The sequence below is a fragment of the Caretta caretta genome, chromosome 16 (genome assembly GCF_965140235.1).
Source record: "Caretta caretta isolate rCarCar2 chromosome 16, rCarCar1.hap1, whole genome shotgun sequence".
NCBI classification, from domain to species: domain Eukaryota; kingdom Metazoa; phylum Chordata; order Testudines; family Cheloniidae; genus Caretta; species Caretta caretta.
Window position 1 is genome coordinate 8,772,290 of NC_134221.1, and position 18,737 is coordinate 8,791,026.

At 44.6% G+C, this 18,737-nt stretch overlaps 1 protein-coding gene across 8 annotated transcripts in view; it reads right to left on the minus strand.

Annotated features, from left to right (window-relative positions):
- Positions 1 to 18,737, minus strand: part of TNC (tenascin C) — a 93,837-nt gene that overhangs the window by 45,152 nt on the left and 29,948 nt on the right. For all 8 annotated transcript variants that reach the window (XM_075120549.1, XM_075120550.1, XM_075120551.1 and 5 more), the window contains 9 exons: positions 11,542 to 12,135; positions 8,740 to 10,239; positions 6,872 to 7,135; positions 5,424 to 5,539; positions 4,877 to 5,033; positions 4,032 to 4,301; positions 2,805 to 2,990; positions 1,205 to 1,294; positions 82 to 345 (listed from right to left, as the gene is read on the minus strand). In XM_075120549.1, the coding sequence (XP_074976650.1) occupies positions 82 to 345; positions 1,205 to 1,294; positions 2,805 to 2,990; positions 4,032 to 4,301; positions 4,877 to 5,033; positions 5,424 to 5,539; positions 6,872 to 7,135; positions 8,740 to 10,239; positions 11,542 to 12,004 (3,310 nt within the window). In that variant the 5' untranslated portion in view covers positions 12,005 to 12,135. The remainder of the gene's footprint in view (positions 1 to 81; positions 346 to 1,204; positions 1,295 to 2,804; positions 2,991 to 4,031; positions 4,302 to 4,876; positions 5,034 to 5,423; positions 5,540 to 6,871; positions 7,136 to 8,739; positions 10,240 to 11,541; positions 12,136 to 18,737) is intronic.

An 18,737-nucleotide genomic window follows, 5' to 3' on the forward strand; every position in this document is an offset into this window, starting at 1 on the left:
CGGTGACATTTTGTTTGGACCATCTCACATGCTCTTTAAGAGGATCTGACACAGTGCACCCATTCAGATGCTGTTACTTACCAGTAGACTCCTTCACCATTGTGGGTTTGCTTTTGTGCCTGCCCTTCTCTGCCACTAGGGTGATGGTATATTCTGTACCAGCCTCCAGCCCTCGCAAGAGGTAAGAGGTGCTATCTGCTGGTATCTCAATTTCATTCTTCATCCCAGAGGGGATAATGTAAGTGAGGCGGTAGCGGTCGAACTTGGCCAGTGGTCTTCTCCAGTGGAGGGAGAGGGTCGTTTCAGTGTTATCAGTGACCTCCAAGTCCTTGGGGTTATCCAGATCTGCACATTAAACCACAGAGGTTATTTATACATCAGAATTTTTTCTGTTCCTCAGGGCAGGAGCTGTGTACTGCCATGTGGGTATTCTCTCAGCTCACTGCAGAAAAAGCCATAATTACTCTTGCTGCCTTAATAGATTCACTGTATAATGATAGCCTGATTTCCCTTTCTATGTCTTTCAGACCCTATTCCTTGGTCTAAATAGTAGCAGGTGAAGTTCCGTTTATGTGCAAACCAAACTGAATCCAGATCTCCCTCACTAACATTCATTTCAACAGGGCTGCATGGAGGAGAGGCAGAATCTGACCCCCTCATTTATTCATTTTTTAAAAGGTATTCAGTTTCAGCTGTAATTCCAGCACTGAGCCCGTGTGATGAAACTAGAGCACAGGTTCTCAGCCTGGCAGTCATGGGGAGAGTGGGTGCCACAGACAGGTAGCAGGGGGTTGCAATTGCACGGCCCTTCCCACAGCGGTAACGGAAAGGGGGATGCCAGTACAGAAACAGGTCTGGGTACAAAAAGGGTTGAGATCCATTGAACTAGAGCAAGTTTTTAAGAAGACCTCCAATCCCGGGGAAAAGACTCACAGGGATGGAGAATTTGCCACATCCCTCACTAAGCTGTCCCAATGGTTAATTGGACCCACTATTAGCATTTTATATGTTTAGAACTGGACTATACCGTATTTTGTGGGCTTCTCTCTTTTTCCCAGCAACAACATTCACTTTTAGTGGAAGAAACCACAAGGACTGCACAATTTACCAGACTTCTACACTTGGCCCCTAACTGGGGCTCTTGAACAGCTCCAGCTTTCTTTGCTCTTTCCCCCTGGGTGGCCAAGAAAAAGGATCATCTCACCGGTTGCAGCATTCATAGTAGCGGGAGCGCTTTCTCTGTCCTGCTTCACTGCTGTCACTCCAATGCCATATTCAGTTCCAGGCCTCAGACCTACGGTGAATGTGTAGAGATGTGTCACTGTTTAGGGATGGTGCTAGATAAATAGTTTCTTGGTTTTGTTTTTAATAAGAAAACTATAGTGGCGCCGGATCTTTCCTGTTCTATGAACATTAAGAGCCAAATTTTCAGACACTCTCTGGTGGGCCTCCAATGTGGAAGAAAAACCGGTTGCATGCACAGTCAACTTGGTGATTTATTATCATCATTGCATTACCTCGAGACTTCAACCAAGATCAGGGTCCCTGTGTGCTAGGCACTGTACAAACACATAAAAAGTGACAATTCCCACCTCAAAGAGATTATGATTGAAATAAATGTAACCTGCACGAGTGTGCAGACTTCGTGTTGAATGTGAAAATCCCAACTGCCTAACTTGCAGGCAAGAGGTCAACCTGCAAGCATAAAAAAGTGCATGCTCACTTCTGCAAGCACGTGCAAAAGTGGCATGGGGAGCCGGAGCCTTGGTGTCAGATTTTTAAAGGTATTTAGGTGCCTGGAGAGTCAGATTTCAGAGTAACATCTGTGTTAGTTGGTTAGTCTCTAAGGTGCCACAATTACTCCTTTTTTTTTTTTGAGATTCAGAGAGGCACCTAGAGAGATTTCAAAGTTACCCAAAATCAACTGCCAGTGATTTCAAAATTGATTTGAAAATTCCACTAGGTGCCTATCCGCATCTTTAAATACCTTTAAAAATCTGGCCCTCAGGCTGACAATGTGGCTCCTGACAGGAACAAAGACACAATGTACCCAAGTTGGTAAAAAATGAGAGTCTCCTGGTATGTAAATCATCTTCAAAGTCTTTTACATCCTGAATATCTTCTCTACCATAAAAGATTCAAATACACTTATTATCCCAATCTGCATGGATTTTGGTGTGGTTTTAAAGTCTCTTTCATATATTCACATTTCTCTTCTCATCTCTCCAATATGACTCTTTATAGTGCTACATTTTTGTAAATTCTTTGTAATCCATTCAGAAGATACAGTCCTTTACACTAAGTGGGTCTCCTGTTCCTCTGTTGTGCAGATATAATTCTTAGAGTTGGGGAAAGTTCCATTCATAGCAAAGGAAGATCAGATCTCTCTAGATAGCTTATGAGACCCTAATGAAAACAATGCTCTTATTGAATATTGATGCAATTATGTTGTGATTATATAAATATTATGGTGGGCTGAGGCACCAGCTGGAGACATAAAATAAAGCCCAAACTCTGGTTCAATTCAAGATCCCTTTATTCATGGCTAGTTTTATTAACCTAAGATTTCAAAACAGTCAACAGCTGTGAGGGGAGAGGACAAGGCATTATCCATGCAGTAGATTCCTCTTTGTTTTTAGAGACCTGCCCCAGATCAGCCATGTAGCAAGCAGGTACCCGGTTTCTATTTGTAACCCGTTACATGCCTTTACACCTTGCCACAGTGCATCGTGATGATAGGAGGTCAGATCTCCAGATGGTTACTGGTGCCAGTTACATTAACAACAATCTCACTTTGATCCTACCTGTGAGTGTAGCCTTGGTCGTGACCTGGTTACTCCTTGGCACAGTTATTTCAGCATGGTCTCCACCTGAGATGGGAGCAAACTTGATTCTGTAGTTATCGATGCTGGCTTGGCTGTTCTTCCACTCCAAGGTGATACTGTTGTCTGTCTGAGACAGGCGCTTCAGGTTCTTCGGTGCATCCAAGTCTGAGGAGGGAAAAAAGGTTTTCTCTCTCAGGACAGAAGGAAAGAATGATTCATACGCCTGGCATATGGTACCATCTACAAGATAAGATCAATTTTCCCACAGAAGTTGCCACTTCAAGGAAAGCAGACACTTTCTGTGAAATTTTTTCATTTTGTTTAATCGAAAACCCAATTTTCCATCACATTAAAGGTGTGACGGGAAATGGTTGACCAGCCCTGGAATTCAGTATTCAGAAGATACACTCCAACCCTGGCCTAAAGGAGTCTCATCTCTTGGAGTGAAATAGGGATTTTATCTAAAAATTCCATGAGCTGTCATAATTCACTCCCATAACGGACTCAAATCCTGCTTTGGTGAAACAACTCCACCCTGGGGCAAAAGAAGATTTCATTCTCCTTGTTCCATTTATTCCCCAGCATTGTCATATGGCTCCATTAACAGATCCAAACCATGACTGCATGCTAAAATGCACACCTTTTACCAAAGCATTCCCAGCATAACCAAAGGTGAAACTGAATTAAAAATCAAAGCAGGCAGAGATTCCCAGGACCCAGGAAGGGGAAAAAAAAAGAGTTCTCTTCTAATCCACAATGGATGTAGGCAGAATAATGCATCTGTTCAGAACTAGGCACTGTGGTAATGGCGGTTATAGGAAAACTTTAGATCAGTAAACACACAGGCAGGCAGATAAGGTAGGAGGAACACTGTTTGGTGGTGGTGATGGTGCGGGAAACGGGAGATTCAAGGTAAAGGTATCTAAAGGTCCTAAAGAATCTGGGAACCTAATTTCAATTTTCAAAAGAGATGCAGGCACTTAGGAGCCTAAGTCTCTTGGAAAAGCAATGGGAGCTAGGTTCCTAAGTCACTTTTGAAAAGTTTACTCGACTTCCATAAACCTCTATGACTGGTACAGTGCTGTGCTGGCATAACAACTGTGAAGTGAAGCAACATGCTACAGCTAATTCGCATGGATGTGTTGATGGTGATTGGAATAGAGCAGAAGACAAGAAGCTATGACCATTTCTGAACAAGCTCTTTACCTGTGACAAAGATTTCCTTCACAGGGTCGCTGGCCATGTCCCCACGCCGAGAGATCAGCGTCACCTCATACTCTGTGTGTGGCTTCAGATTCCCAATGGAGTACTGGCTTTCATCCTCAAAGAGGTCGATGGTCGTCCTGTCCCTTGGAACATCCTTTGGTCCGTAGGTGAGTTCCATGTCATCAATTTCAGCCAAAGGTTTGAACCATGTGATTAAAGCTGTGGTGTCTGTCACATCTCTTGCCTCAATCTGGCTTGGGCCATCAAGCTCTGTTAAGGAAAGAGGAAAAACATGAATTTTCTGATCCCATCATAGAGAGATCAAACACAGTCTGTACATTGACCCTTAATAGTTGAATCAAAGCAAAGTTCAAATACGTGGCTCCTATTAGCTGAAACTCATCTTCATGTCGACTTCCTTATGGCCCTTAACATTCTACCGATGCAGATGGAAAGTGCTGTGTTACACAGGAAGGAAAAGGGACGTATACTGAGCCGGTCCTGCACCGGCACAGCAAGGATAAGCAGCAGTCCAAGCAAGTTCTTCAGCTGCACGAGGACTCCTGCTGGTGCCAAATAGTTTCCATGTGGTGGGTTAAGGATGCAGAGCCTGTTTCACTTTGTTGCACTCTCTGAATGGGAATAAAATGTATGCTGGCCCACGGCCAGCTGGAAGAAACATCTCCTTTCCTCCCCAGACAGGTAACCCACTCATTCCTTGTGTCAGCTACTTCAGTTCTTCCCGGCTATGTGTTTTCAAAAGCAGAAACTTTTGAAAGTGTGGCTTGGTTTGCCTCTAGTTTAGCATCTCCACAGAGTACACCAAATAACAGAATAGTACTTACTCGTGGTAAACACTCTAAACAACCCAGGTCCTCTGGTTTTGTTTTTCACTACATGCAGGGACACGTTATACTGTTGTCCTGGTGCCAGACCTGGCTGCATATATGATGTGTCTGGTCTCTTCAAACTGTTGGTTATGTCCCCATTATCTTCCTTTTTCTGTAACACACAAGGCACTTGGTTAAAATTCAAGTTGGACTAACTGCTTTTTTATTCATCCAAACTCTAACGTTTCCTGAAGACAAACTGATTTTAATGAAGTTTTTGATGGGAAGGTTTCCGAGGTCCATGGAGGGACTCTCCGGTCATTTCCAGGGAGACAGCACTGAATCCAAAAACAGACCTTTTGGAACAATTCCATTTTGTGGAAACATTGGAAAAGTTTGGTTTTCATTCCAATGAGGAACAAAAACGAATTTTAAACCCTCAAAAGTTATTGTGAAATAAAATGGGCATTCTCTGGCCAGCTCTAGTTTGAATGCAGCATAAAAGGAGCCCAACACTCTGCACTTGTACACGGAGGCATCACGGGATGAGCTTTTTCCTTACCATATTTCGGAAGACGAGCTCCCAGCCATCAAATGAAATGTTCAGAGGATCCCACTCCACCTGCACAGATGTCTCCCTGATGGATTTGAATGTCAGACCTTCAGGAGCAGGCAGATCTATGAGGAGAAACAGCAAGAGGGTAGCTACATGGATCATAGTGTTCCCACAGATCAGAAAACTAGGTCTTCACAAACGAGTACCGTGATGAAAATCACTGGGAATGTTTTGAGATCCTCCAAGATGCTTACATGGTACTGTGACGGGTGCTATAGACAGATAGATAGGCAACTAGTACAATGAACAAACACACGGTGGACAGATAGCAAAGGTGGGTTCTGTAGACGGATGGATGACTTTTTTTCTGTCCCCAAAGATGCCAGAGTTAATTTGGGACCCAAACGATAGGAAAATCTATCCACCATCCTGACTCCTCCCTCCCACTTCTCCAGCCACAAGGGCTTTTTAATCATCCTTGATTTCCAGACCCACCCCGCCAAAATGTCCGTCACACCCACAGATATGTTGGTGCCTTTTAAGAGACATGCATAGCTATGTACTTGCCAGTTTAGCAGTTCTGTGGTACACTGCAGCACTACATGTTAAAGCAGAGATCAGACTTTAGCCCCTTCTACTTACAGGTGATAGTTCCCTTCCGTAGAACCTTTCCAAGCACAGTAATTAGCACATGCATGCAATAAGTTAAATATATTATATATACCCACAATGCCTTTGCTTTCTCAAGTGGGCCAATTGGAAATATATGAGCATATTTGGGTGGCAAGACTGAAACATGAGGATAATGAAGAGTGAATGCACTTATTTAATCTGGCTTTGATGGTGCACATTACTCTTAAAAATAAAGCATAATATTCTACAGCAACAGCTTATAATAGTGTTATTATAGGGCTAGAGGGCCACGGGTATAGAATAGTATGGTACGGCATGGCATGCCTTACAAGAGGCTGAACCTTGCAGTAGTGAAAGGCATTGAGATATCATAGAGAAAGGTGAGACAGATGTGCAATGAAAGTGATTTGTACTTGGAAGCATTGAAAATCCAATTACAATAGTACTGAGCCAAATGCTTTTACGTGAATGCATGAAAACGATTTTACAGGTGGAGTCCCAAAGCCTTAAACTGTAGCCTGTCATGACAGTAGACAGAGTTTTGGTTTACAGGAACCCAATGATATTCAATGGAAGGCTTCATGCAGAGCAGGAAAGTTCCAGTACTGTAATTCTATCGTTTTGAAGGCATACCATTGCAAGAAGAGATTGGAAAAGAAAACTGAGGAGACTCTGGCTTGGTCCAGACTTCAAGTGGAATACAAAAGAGAAAGAACAATAAAAAAAGAAAAGTCCCAAAGAAAAGAAAAGAGACAAGTAAATGTATATTAGGGAGCAGAGAGATGGTCAAATATAGAGATTTGTATTTATTTTAAACTCACAGGTTGCCACCCTGGCACTGATTGGAATACTCTTCTTGTTCTTTAGGATGGCAAACACACGGATAAAGTATTCCACACCAGGCTCCAGTTCACGGATGGTAGCAGATGTCTTGTTTCCAGGCACCCTGAACTGCAGTTCTAGGCCACCAACACTGGTAGGAACATAGGTGATGAGATACTCATTGACTAGATTCTCATTCTTCCATTCCAGATTGACCGTCTGATCTGTCACATCTGTCACTGTCAAGTCGCTTGGAGAGGACACTGCCAGGGGGAGAAAAAAAAATCAATGGAGACATTAAGACAGTGGGCCAATTTCTGCTGTCACACCCATATGCAACTCCTGTTCATAGTAATACACGCCCCCCTCTAATGGCTGATGCACAGAGGTTTATAAGGCCACCAGAGCTGCCTGTTAGGGGACTTAGTGACTTATCTGAAGTGCTAATGGCCCATGAGTTTAGCTGAAGATCCTGGGTTCAAATCCTATTGTCAGCTTGGGTGAGGCCAGCTATCTGGAATTACTTCAACAATTTCAGAAGAATTATTCCAGATTTTCATGGGTGGGAGATCAAACTAAGACTCAGGATTCTTCTGCTGGGAGGAAACTGGAGGAGATAAAGAATTGGAAATGTCACCACAGGGACAGCAAAAGGAACACAGCAGGGTTTCATAGCCCAAGAGTTACAACTCCTATTGGAAAAACAATGAGGAGGCCTTGTGGCACCTGAGAGACTAACAAATTTATTTGGACATAAGCTTTCGTGGGCTAAAACCCACTTCATCAGATTCATGGAGTGGAAAATACGTGGGTTTTAGCCCAGGAAAGCTTATGCCCAAATAAATTTATTAGTCTCTAAGGTGCCACAAGGACTCCTCTTTGTTTTTGCTGATACAGACTAACACGGCTGCCCCTCTGAAACTCCTACAGGAGTGACTGCAAGTTGTCTTAAGGGCCATAGGTTGTGCTAACAGCAAATGACAAAACTCCCAGTGCTGACTCGGCTTTGCTGACCAGCAAGTCAGAGGGGATGGGAGCCAAGACTGTCCATTCCACAGGTTGATTTACTCCCAAGGAGCAGTCAACCAACTGAGCTCCTTGGTCTCTCCTTGCATGGTGCCACAGCGTGGCACGCACTCTGTTCTGTACACCTGAAACAGTTGCTATGCTGCAGATGCAAACCCCCCACTTTCCCAGTTCAGCATGAACAAGAGGTATCAGACATAGGAAACTTATCTTTAATCTGCAACCTGGCTATCAGAAATATACAGAATGCAGGCTGTCAACCTTTGAAGTCTTTAGCCTATACTCCAGTATTCCTGGAGGGCCACAAGTCTTATTTTTGAGTCAAAGCTCCCTCTACACTTTAAAAAGCTACTTCCCTTAGCAAATCCAGCTGACCCCCTAGTTCTAGGACTCTTTGCTTTCCCCTTGGCTGAGCAGATGTATTTTAGCTACAACCAGTGCAGAAGAATACAACAGAAGAAGTGTCATGGGAAAGTAAAAGTGCAGGAGGCCATATTGCCAGCTACTTGTAAATCGCTGCATAGCCACTGAAGTCCATGGGAATTGTACAGATTTATACCAGGTGAGAAACATAGCTACAGTGTTAGCCTCACTAGCCTCTTGGTCATCAAACTATTAGACCCAAGAAGAGTAGAGATAACAAGAATTCTGGTCACCTTGGCCAAATGCTGCCTTAACCCCAGTGACTTCACTGGGGTCATTCCTGGTTTATACCATCGTAAACAAGATCCGAATCAGACCCCGGCTTTCTAAAAAATACCCTTAAATCTCCATTCGCTGATGGACAAATAGAGGGTAATTTAAGGGTGGTTGGCTGGCTGAGACCAACACTAAAACCTACCATTGGAGCAGTCATCCCCTTCGTATCCGTCATCACAAATGCATTGCCCATCAACGCAGCGGCCCATGTCATTGCAGTTGTTGGGGCAGGATCGCTCACCGCAGTCCACTCCTCGAAAGCCCTCGTCGCACTGGCATAGCCCGTTGACGCAGAGCCCCCGGTTGTTGCAGTCACTGGGACACCGCTGTTGGCTACAGTCGATCTCAGTGAACCCATTGTCACACTGGCACAGCCCGTTGACGCAGAGCCCCCGGTTGTTGCAGTCATTGGGGCACCTCAGCTCAGCACAGTCCTCCCCCATGTACCCCTCGTCGCACACGCACTGCCCATTGACGCAGCGCCCGTGCTCATTACAGTCGTTGGGACACCTCAGCTCTCCGCAGTCCTCGCCCACGAAGCCTTCTTCACACACACACTGCCCGTTGACGCAGAGCCCCCGGTTGTTACAGTCGTTGAGGCACCTCAGCTCTCCGCAGTCCTCGCCCACGAAGCCCTCTTCACACACACACTGCCCGTTGACGCAGCGCCCCCGATTGTTACAGTCATTGGGGCACTTCAGCTGGCTGCAATGCTCGCCTGTGAAGCCCTCGTCACACTCACACTGCCCATTGACACAGCGGCCCCGGTTGCTACAGTCGCTAGGACACCGCAACTCACTGCAGTCTTCGCCCATGAAGCCCTCCTGGCACACACACTGCCCGTTGACGCAGCGGCCCCGGTTGTTACAATCTTTGGGGCACTTCACTTGGCCACAGGCGGCGCCAGCAAAGCCCTCGTTGCACACGCACTTCCCGTTGACGCAGCGCCCCCGCTTGTTGCAGTCCTTGGGGCACCGCCGCTCGCTACAGTCGTCGCCCACAAAGTCCTCATTGCAGATGCACAGCCCATTACTGCAGCGGCCATTGTTGTTGCAGTTGTTGGGGCAGGTAAGCTCCCCACAGTCCTCCCCGGTGAAGCCCTCCTCACAGTAGCAGGTCCCGTTGACACAGCGGCCACGGTCGTAGCAGTCATTGGGGCAGATAAGCTCGCCGCAGTCTTCACCTGTGTAGCCTTCGTCGCACACACACTCTTTCTCCACACAGCGCCCACGGTTATTGCAGTTGTTCAGGCAGAGCGGCTCACTGCAGTCCTCACCGGTGAAGCCTTCATCACACACACACCGACCGTTCACACACTTTCCATGCTCCCTGCATGCCACCGGGCAAAGCTCTTCACTGCAGTCCTCACCGGTGTACTCCTCAAAGCACAGACAGACACCATTGATGCATTTGCCTTGGTCACTGCAGTCATTGGGGCAGGTGAGCTGGCTGCAGTCCTCCCCAGTGAAGCCCTCAACACAGATACATTTTCCATTGACACAGTGGCCTTTGTTGTTGCAATTGTTCGGGCATTCTGGTTCTGAGCAGTTGGGTCCTTTCCAGCCAGGTTCACAAATGCAGCCACAGTGCTCAGTGCTGTAGTTCCCTCGTCCACTGCAATACGGCGTGGTGTCCACTTGTCCTGTATCAATGAATCAGAAAACTCATTACACCTAACAGATTGTGGTGTGCGTCACAGAAGTTAGACACACAAGATTGTTACTAAGACCACTCTGGTACTGCTCGTAGGGCACGGGTCAGGGTTACAAAATTTTATAATCTTGTATAAAATGGCAGGGGTAAGCATCCACTGAACCCAAGGACAACTGTTACCTCTTCTCTTAAAAAATGGTAATGGTGGCAGTAGTGGGATGATGCCAATGTGGACAGTGAGCTTGGATTCGTGGCCTGCTCACACAAATATCACATAGTGATTAAGGGATGGGTGAATCTCAAAAAATTTGGCGTGGATAAATATCCAAAAGTTTTGTGTAAGATTAAACCCTTCAGGTTTGGGTTGTGCCAAATATACTCTGAAAATGGCTTCTCACACTTCATTCTGCTGCTCTGACAGCCCCGACCAAACCCAACAAGAGCAGAGGTATGTTGAAATTTAAAAAAAGAGATAATGGTAAGAATTTTAAAATGTATTATTTATTATTAATCATGTTTATTACAGTAATACCTAACGGCCAGCCAAGAATGGGGACACATTGTGCTAGGTGCTGTACAAACACACTGGCTGTGCTGCCTTGGGCATATATAGTCTCAGGGACTCATTTACCCCATCTGTAACATGGGGATAAGATGGAGTGGGGAGGCAGTGAAGAGGAATTAGAGTCTGTGCAGCACTTTGAAGTCGACAGGCACGACCCGCTGATGGATTTCTGGCCAGGCCAGTGGATAATACTTTCTGTCCTTACAAAATGATAATCATAAGAATATAGGGCCTGATTCTCAGCTGCTGTTATAAAGCATGGCTTTGTTGAAAGCTCAGATGCACAAAGGTACTTGGGCACCTAAGCCCCAGTTTTGGCTGCGCTGCGATCCACAAAACTCCCACCAAACCCTAATCCAGACACCTACGTGTTCAGGATAAGAGCTCCCAAAGTGCCCATGTTTCAGCCTCTGGCCTCACCTGCTGCTATCTCCCTCTAGGCCTGTGGCTGCTTATCTGCAGCCTAAGCCCCATAGGGATCCATGAACCGGGTGATTCATGAACCAAAGGGATTCATGAACAACAGTTGTCTGGCTATGGCCTGTGGATAAATCCAAGTCTTGCAAATGTATCTTAACATTTCACAAGCTGGCCAAAAATATTTCCAATTTTGATGGCACTTCAGAATGAATGGGGTTCATTTTCCCCGTTTTTTCAACAAGCTCTCATATTTATTCGCAGCCAGGAGCCAGACTGCTACGCAGCAGCTTCGCCCACCCGCCTTACCCTCTGCTGTTAGGCTGCTGTGGCAGCAGCCAGCGCTGCTGGAGCACTGATCTCGTAGAGAGGATACCAGCCCCTCCAGCTCTTCCAGTCTGCTCAGCAGATCCTTGATGTCAGGGGCAGCTGCACAGCCACAAGCCCGGCGGGGGATGTTGATGCGGTGTGTGAAGACAATCTGGTTCCCCTCGTTCACCGTGTGCTCCTGGTAGGTCTTGCTTGGCTCAACCTGGGGCTTCAGGTCTGCGTCCTCATTAGCTGAGTCCAAGTCCACAGAGCAGAGGGAGCCCATGGGTACATTAATGTTGTAGACGTGGTTAAAGACCACAGACTGGTTATCCTCCGGCAAGGTCACGTTTAACCCGGTCTCCCGCTTCTGCCGGATAATTCTCTTGATGAGCCCACCGTTGACATGGTGGTGTAGCAAAGCTATGATGGCACAGGTCAAAACCTGCAAGGGAAGCCCCATGGTGATATTCGGCTCCTTTGGGACACTGCTGGTTCCTCAATGCCGTTTTGCTTTCTCAGTCCGGAGAAGAATTTGGAGAGCCAGCTCCAAACAAAATTCTATTTCTCTTCTCTTCCTGCTGTGCTTTCCCCCTATAACAGCAATGAAAGTTGCACAGAATGAGTTACCACTGCACCTCCCAATTAAAGACCCACAATACTGAAAGCCGGGAGGCCTGATAAAGAGTTCAGATGCACCACCGCTGACATCAAGAGCCAGTCAGCTTCAAGTCACTGAGCCTGCATTTAAACACCACCACAATCCATCCCCTTCCATCCAAGACCCTGGTGCACTTGCAAATGAGTCCCCATTTTACAAGTGAACATACCGAGCCACAGAGAGTTTAAGTGATTCACAGGGCCAAGAACGGAAACCAAGACTGTTGACAAAAATTCTACCCACCGGTGCACACATGTAAATTCCATTGCTGACAATGGGCACTGTCCATGTGCACTCGAGGTAAGAATCCGGCCCCCTGAAAGAAGTATTGTGAGCAGTAAGTTTGGGGGCTATTACTGAAGGATACTCTGTTTTTATAAGGGTAAGAAGCAGAACTAGTCAAAACACAAAAATCAAGATAAAAGAAAAGGAGGACTTGTGGCACCTTAGAGACTAACCAATTTATTTGAGCATAAGCTTTCGTGAGCTACAGCTCACTTGAGCTGTAGCTCACGAAAGCTTATGCTCAAATAAATTGGTTAGTCTCTAAGGTGTCACAAGTACTCCTTTTCTTTTTGTGCATACAGACTAACACGGCTGTTACTCTGAAAAAAATCAAGATGATTTCCTTTAAAAACAAATGGAAATTCTACATTTTGATGTCATTCTAGTAAGAAACTAAGAATCCCTCCCTCCTCTCACCCAACAACCAAGCGGTCTCAGCCTAACAAGCATCAGGCCATTTGAGACCTAAATCATGTGTCATCTAGCACGTCACAGCCACTAAGCCCATTTCAACTGTTTCCTTTTATTTACAATTGACTTGGGGGGTAGAAAGGGGATCAATGTCAAGACTTAATGTGTTTCTTATATAGACCCCCGCAAAGGAATTGGTTTATGGCAGTGAAGTAAATGTGTTCTCAGACGAAGAGTCAAGCTTATGGACTTTGATATCTTCTTCACAGCCACACTGATTTACATCTGCTAAGGATCCAGGCCATCGTATATACTGGGAGAAACAGATATTAGTTCAAGTGTAGCAGGTATCTTGCACTGTGCTGAGCTACATCAATCTCTCGGAAGGGTAGGAGACCAGACAGGTGTGTGGGGGAATAACTGGGAAAAGAAAAGAAAAGAAAAGAAAACCCCTTTGATATACCTGAGCCCTTCAAGAGAAAGAGAAAGCTTCACATTGACACAGGTGTGAACAGGTCTTTTCAGCAACAGGTGACTCCTTTCACCAGGCACCATTTTCCAATATCTGATCTTTCATCAGCTATCCATAAAGTACCTACTTTTAGCCACGGCCACCTGGCTGGGCCAGAACAGCCCTTCCTGCATGTCATTCTTTTTTAATTCGGGAGGGGAAAAAAAAAGATGTTGAGGTGAATTTCAAGTGGGCTGAACTGGAGAGCAGATAAAAAAAAAATAACCGCCCCCTTTCCCCCAATCTTCGTCCATTCACAATTAGCCCTTCTTCTCTCAGACCAACATACTCAAAGAGCCTGCTCGGCAGGCTATCCAATCACTCCCTAATAAATACCTTAATTTTTGTGTTGCTTTCCACTCCCAGAAAAGTCTTGTTAAATGGATAGATCAGTTGTTGGCCCATGACTGGATGTGGCCTCTCTTTCTTTGTGTTGGTAATTCCCCAAACAGCAATAAAGACTCTGATACCCAAGGCTCTGATGGCAATAGATATCAGCTGGGTAACCAGCTTCCATGGCCCTTTGCCTCCCATGAAGTGTAGAGATCAATTTAGTTTCCCCATGCAATTCCGCTGGCTTTTACAACAGGAATACCCCAAGAATACCCCAGCCTCCTTTATCCAGGTCCATTTTCTGCATAGACAAAGCAGGGCTCCCAAAGAGTGAACTTTATATCTTTTTTATTAGGAAATAAATCAGAACCATACAATGTGCAACTGCATCTTGTTCTCTGTCTAGGAGACCATTCAGCTTTGAATCATTCTCCAGCACTTTCCCTGTTTGTTCAAAAGTGTTTGAACCCAGCTTCTGTGCTGGAAAAAGTCACCAGGTAAATAATAATAGAGGTGGTCCTGAGCCAGACACTCCCAATGGTTGGTGAAGTTCAGATCTAGATCTACATCTCAATTTGTGACCTAGGCCCATCTGTAAATGGGGCTCTGAGTCATGCAAGTATCCCTACTCAGGATAGTACTTAAAAACAGGCTTACTTCATACTTGTCCTTGAATTCCAGTGAAGTCAGGATTTATGTAGGTGCTTAAGGCCTTTCCTGATTTACATGGCAGTTTCCACTTGAGGATCTCAAAGTGTCTTACAAATGATGAAGCGGAGATCCCAGGTACGCTATGTATTTTACCCCGAGACCCCAATTGTCTCACAAGTTATCTGTAGGTGTTTACAGTTTCTTGCGAGATGTCTGTGTCAGATGTTAGCCATGTCTTGCTCAGTGTATAAGCAAAATTATTGTCCAAATTGACAACAAGATACTGACAGACAAAAATCTAGCTACATTTAGGAACTAGTTGGTGAAAGGATCAACAACAGACTGAAGGCTGGGATATAGAAAGGGGTCTTAGGCATATTGATCTACTGTCTTTCCTGATGTCTTCTGACTAACCTTCAGCTCGCTAGAAAGAAGATGACATTATAGGGATATATTGACCTGTGTGTATTAGTTTGGAACACGCAGGGAGGCAAGTAGGTGGACATAAGTAACTGGGTTATTAAGCTTGCTGTGATTAGACCTAAAATCCAACCTTTAGTATAATTCCTCCCACAAGGCCTCAAACTAATATAACAGGCACCTAATCATAGCAAATAGCCCAGTTCCTTATGTTCCTCTACTTGCTCCCATCCATGTTCCAAACTAGGAAACAATACTCACCGGTCAATATTATACCCCTATAATGTCATCCTAATTCTCGTGAGTTTAAGGCTAGGCAGAAGACATCTGGAAAGTTAGGCATCCAGCTCCTAACAGATTTCAAAAGGTTTGAGCACCTAACTCCCTTAGGCCTCTTGCAAAATCCCAGCCTAAAGGGATATGGATGCAGTCCAATGCCCATTGACCGCAATGGGAGTTGAATATGGCTCTGTGACTGTATTAATTGTGTCTTTGGAATGTGGCTGGAAACTGAAAAACCTGTTTTCTCAGTGGGCCACTGTCACTCCACTGTTGAAGAGTCACAAGATCATATGCAGATTTATTGTAGGTGCGCCAGACCGAATCAATTAAGCCTCCCAGCTGGAGGATGACTCTGGAAGACTTCATCCCTACTGACATCTTTTTGATATTCTTCAGGGGTGGTCTGGAAGAAGCACTCCACGCTGCCTGAGTCATGGTCGTTGTGCTTTGATGCAGAGCGCAGGATTCCAGTGTATCTTGGCTGATTCAGATCAGGTGTTTCTTGTCTGATCTGACAAGGATCCGGCTTGGGGAGCCGAGTTCCCCACTTGGATCTGAGATCTTTCCTAATCTACCAGGCAATTTCCACACAGTACTTTATAAATTATCTATTCTTTGGCTGGAACAACAAAGGCAACACTCCTTCCTGCAACTCCCACCCTTCAAGCATGTTTACCCAACAGTTCTGGCCACTAGTGACCACCCAGGAACAGGCATTTAAAAAGGGAAAGATGTAAGCCAAGCAACCTGCAGCATTTGCTCTTTATTTTCCTCCCTCAACCCCCCTCTGTGATGTTTCTTGTTGCTATGCAAGTCAGCATCCAAAAGTTAGACATATAATCCAATGTAAATATCTCCTAAATATTTCTCACTATAGACCTCAAGGGTTGAGATATTTTAATGTACGGCAGGTTATAAAGCTTGAAAGAGTTTGCAAAAGAGGGCCCAGATGCAACAGCCCTTATTCACCAAGTGCTCAATCCTGTCCTAATGCCAACAAAAAAACTCGACAATGATTAGGTACCTGATGGGTTGACCCCCACAGCCCATCATGCTGACTAATACTGTTTCATTGTTTCTTTATGCTCCCTCATCTGTCTTTCTGTCTCCACTTGCTGTCTCTGCTTGGGTATGTCTACTCGAGCTGCAGTCACACATTGTGATTGCAGCGTAGCCATACCCTGAATCTTATGAGTACAGGTTAGCAATCAAGCCCTTGATCGGTAACCTTTAGCAGAACCATCTGTCATAAATATTCTAAGTGTATTATTTTTGTCACTCGTTACCTTAGCTCTAGACACAGTACATCTGAAAAAAACAACCACCAGGAATGCAGTTTGCATTTTTACATGTTTTTATTCAAGATAATAATTAGGCTTCTTAGCTAAAATGTAATGAAATAGGACAAACATTTTGTTTCTGATTGGGAAAATAATCCCATCTGGATTGCAGGGTTATTTTTTCTTTTCCCTTTCTTCCCATTCTTCACTAGTCTGTATACTTTGCTGCAGACTTCATCCAGCTAACATATAGTAGAATCATGAAAAATAGCCACCACAATACAAAATGCATTTTAGGCATAATTCTCTTTTGTGGTCTACACTGTGGGCTAGACTAATGCCTAGTCTACACTTGTTTTGCATACAGAAATCCCATTGATGTAATTTAGGATTTCTGCATGGAACAAATGTGATGTGTAAGGACCAGGATTTTGGCCTAAAGCAATTGGTGGGGAGGGGAAAAGGGAAGAAAAATATATGGCATAGGAAATACAAGGCAGAATATTTTCTAACAAGACCATCTTCTTAGAGATGAGCTCTTTAGGGTTAGGTATGAATAAACCTGAGCCAGTATCTTAGCCTCTGGTTAGGTTGGATATACCAGTCTAGAGATCTTGGAGTAGCTTGACAAACAGGCATCGGCTTATAGCACCCAGCCCGAGTCAAAGACTAATGTCAGATAAACACACACTGGGCCTGATTCTCCTCTGACACGATTTTCACAGTAGTATTACTGCACTGACTTCAGTGCTCAGTCCAGCCCATTGCTCGTAAAGCTGACAACATTGCTGAACGGATCAAAGCCATTCTCTTTACTTCATACTGAGTCAGATTTTCCTGGCCTGGGGTCAAATTTCCAAAAGCACTTAAGTGACTTCGAGACTAATTCTCATTTACTTAAATGCCTAAGCCGAAGGAGCTTTTGAAAATGTTACTCCTAACGTCCACGACTGGCAACTAAGCCACCAGGATTGAGGGTGCAGGAGGAGTTAAAACAGAATCCTCTATTTCAGACCCTCTCTACTGGTAGGCTGAAGATATTGCATAAAGATTTAACAAGAGAGTTGCCGTGGCAGTAACGTTGTGCAGAAGATGGCAGAGAGTCACTGCGGACCGTTTTGTTTTTCAAGGAAGCCATAAGATTAAGTGTGACGGTACCTGATCCAGAAGTTACAACAGCCTAAGCTATTGCCTCAACATCACACTGTTAGAGCCTTGGACATATGCTTTAGGAATTAAGTGAATTGCAGCCAGGCATTCAGAATACAGAGCAAAGGCCATGACCAGAGTCCTGGTTTTTAACTTAGGCGGAGGGAACGCTAAAGCAACTATTAACATGCAACTGGACCAGCTGACGCAATGAAGCACGGTAGAGGCAGCAGAGTTAGCCTCTGGTGGAGGATGAAGAAGCTTCCATCAGTTTCAAACTAACCCCTTTGGCTGACTCGGAATTCCTATTGATCGGGTTCAGAAGAAAATACGCACACTTCCCATGAAAGAATGACTTGTTGACATTTGATGATTATGAGAAAAGAAATGGGGGAAATGCCTGAAGAAACACTCCATAAAATATTGATCGCCATCAATGAATAATAAATAATAATAATAATATATGATGGAAGGGAGATGGACTCTCCATAATACCAAGAAAAACAGCACTTTTCTTTTACACAGCAGCACCTTACCTCTGAGGACCTCAAAGCATCGTATTTTTTTGGTTGTTGAAAGCTGAATTTTTTTCACTTTTTTAAACATAGCAAATCTATGTTTTTAAGTGAAAATGGAAAACAATATTTACAATGATTGCAGAACCCAGGAGTCCTGACTCCCAGTGGCTGCTAAGGAAACACAATCTATTAATATTTTCCAAAAAAGAAATTAGTTGGAAGCTACCAGGTTTGAAGAGAAATTTATGGTCTCATAGCTTATCATTCTAGAGTATCTTTTGGTTCATTTTGTAAATTCAGAAGGAGTGGCAGGACCGTCAGAGGATTTCTGGACACATGGCGATAGAAGTATGCGAAAAAGAACATTGTGTGGTTTTAATCAAGGCAGATTGCGGCGGGTGAGGAACTGTAGGAGGTAACAAATCCCTCTGCAGAGCCTGCCCTGAAGAAGGCAAAACCTGAGACCATTTCTTCAGACACCTGCCACATGTCACAACAGGGAAATTAAATTCACAGATGTGCACACATACATTTAGACCCATGCTGACGCTGTCACCATCCCGAGAGGATGGGAACAAATAGTGTCAACATATTTTATATTTCTGCATGTTTTGTTAAAATCTAGAGTGAAAACATGCGGCTAGATCATCAGCTGGCATAGAGCTGGTTACACATATTCTGTGGCACCCCTTGGC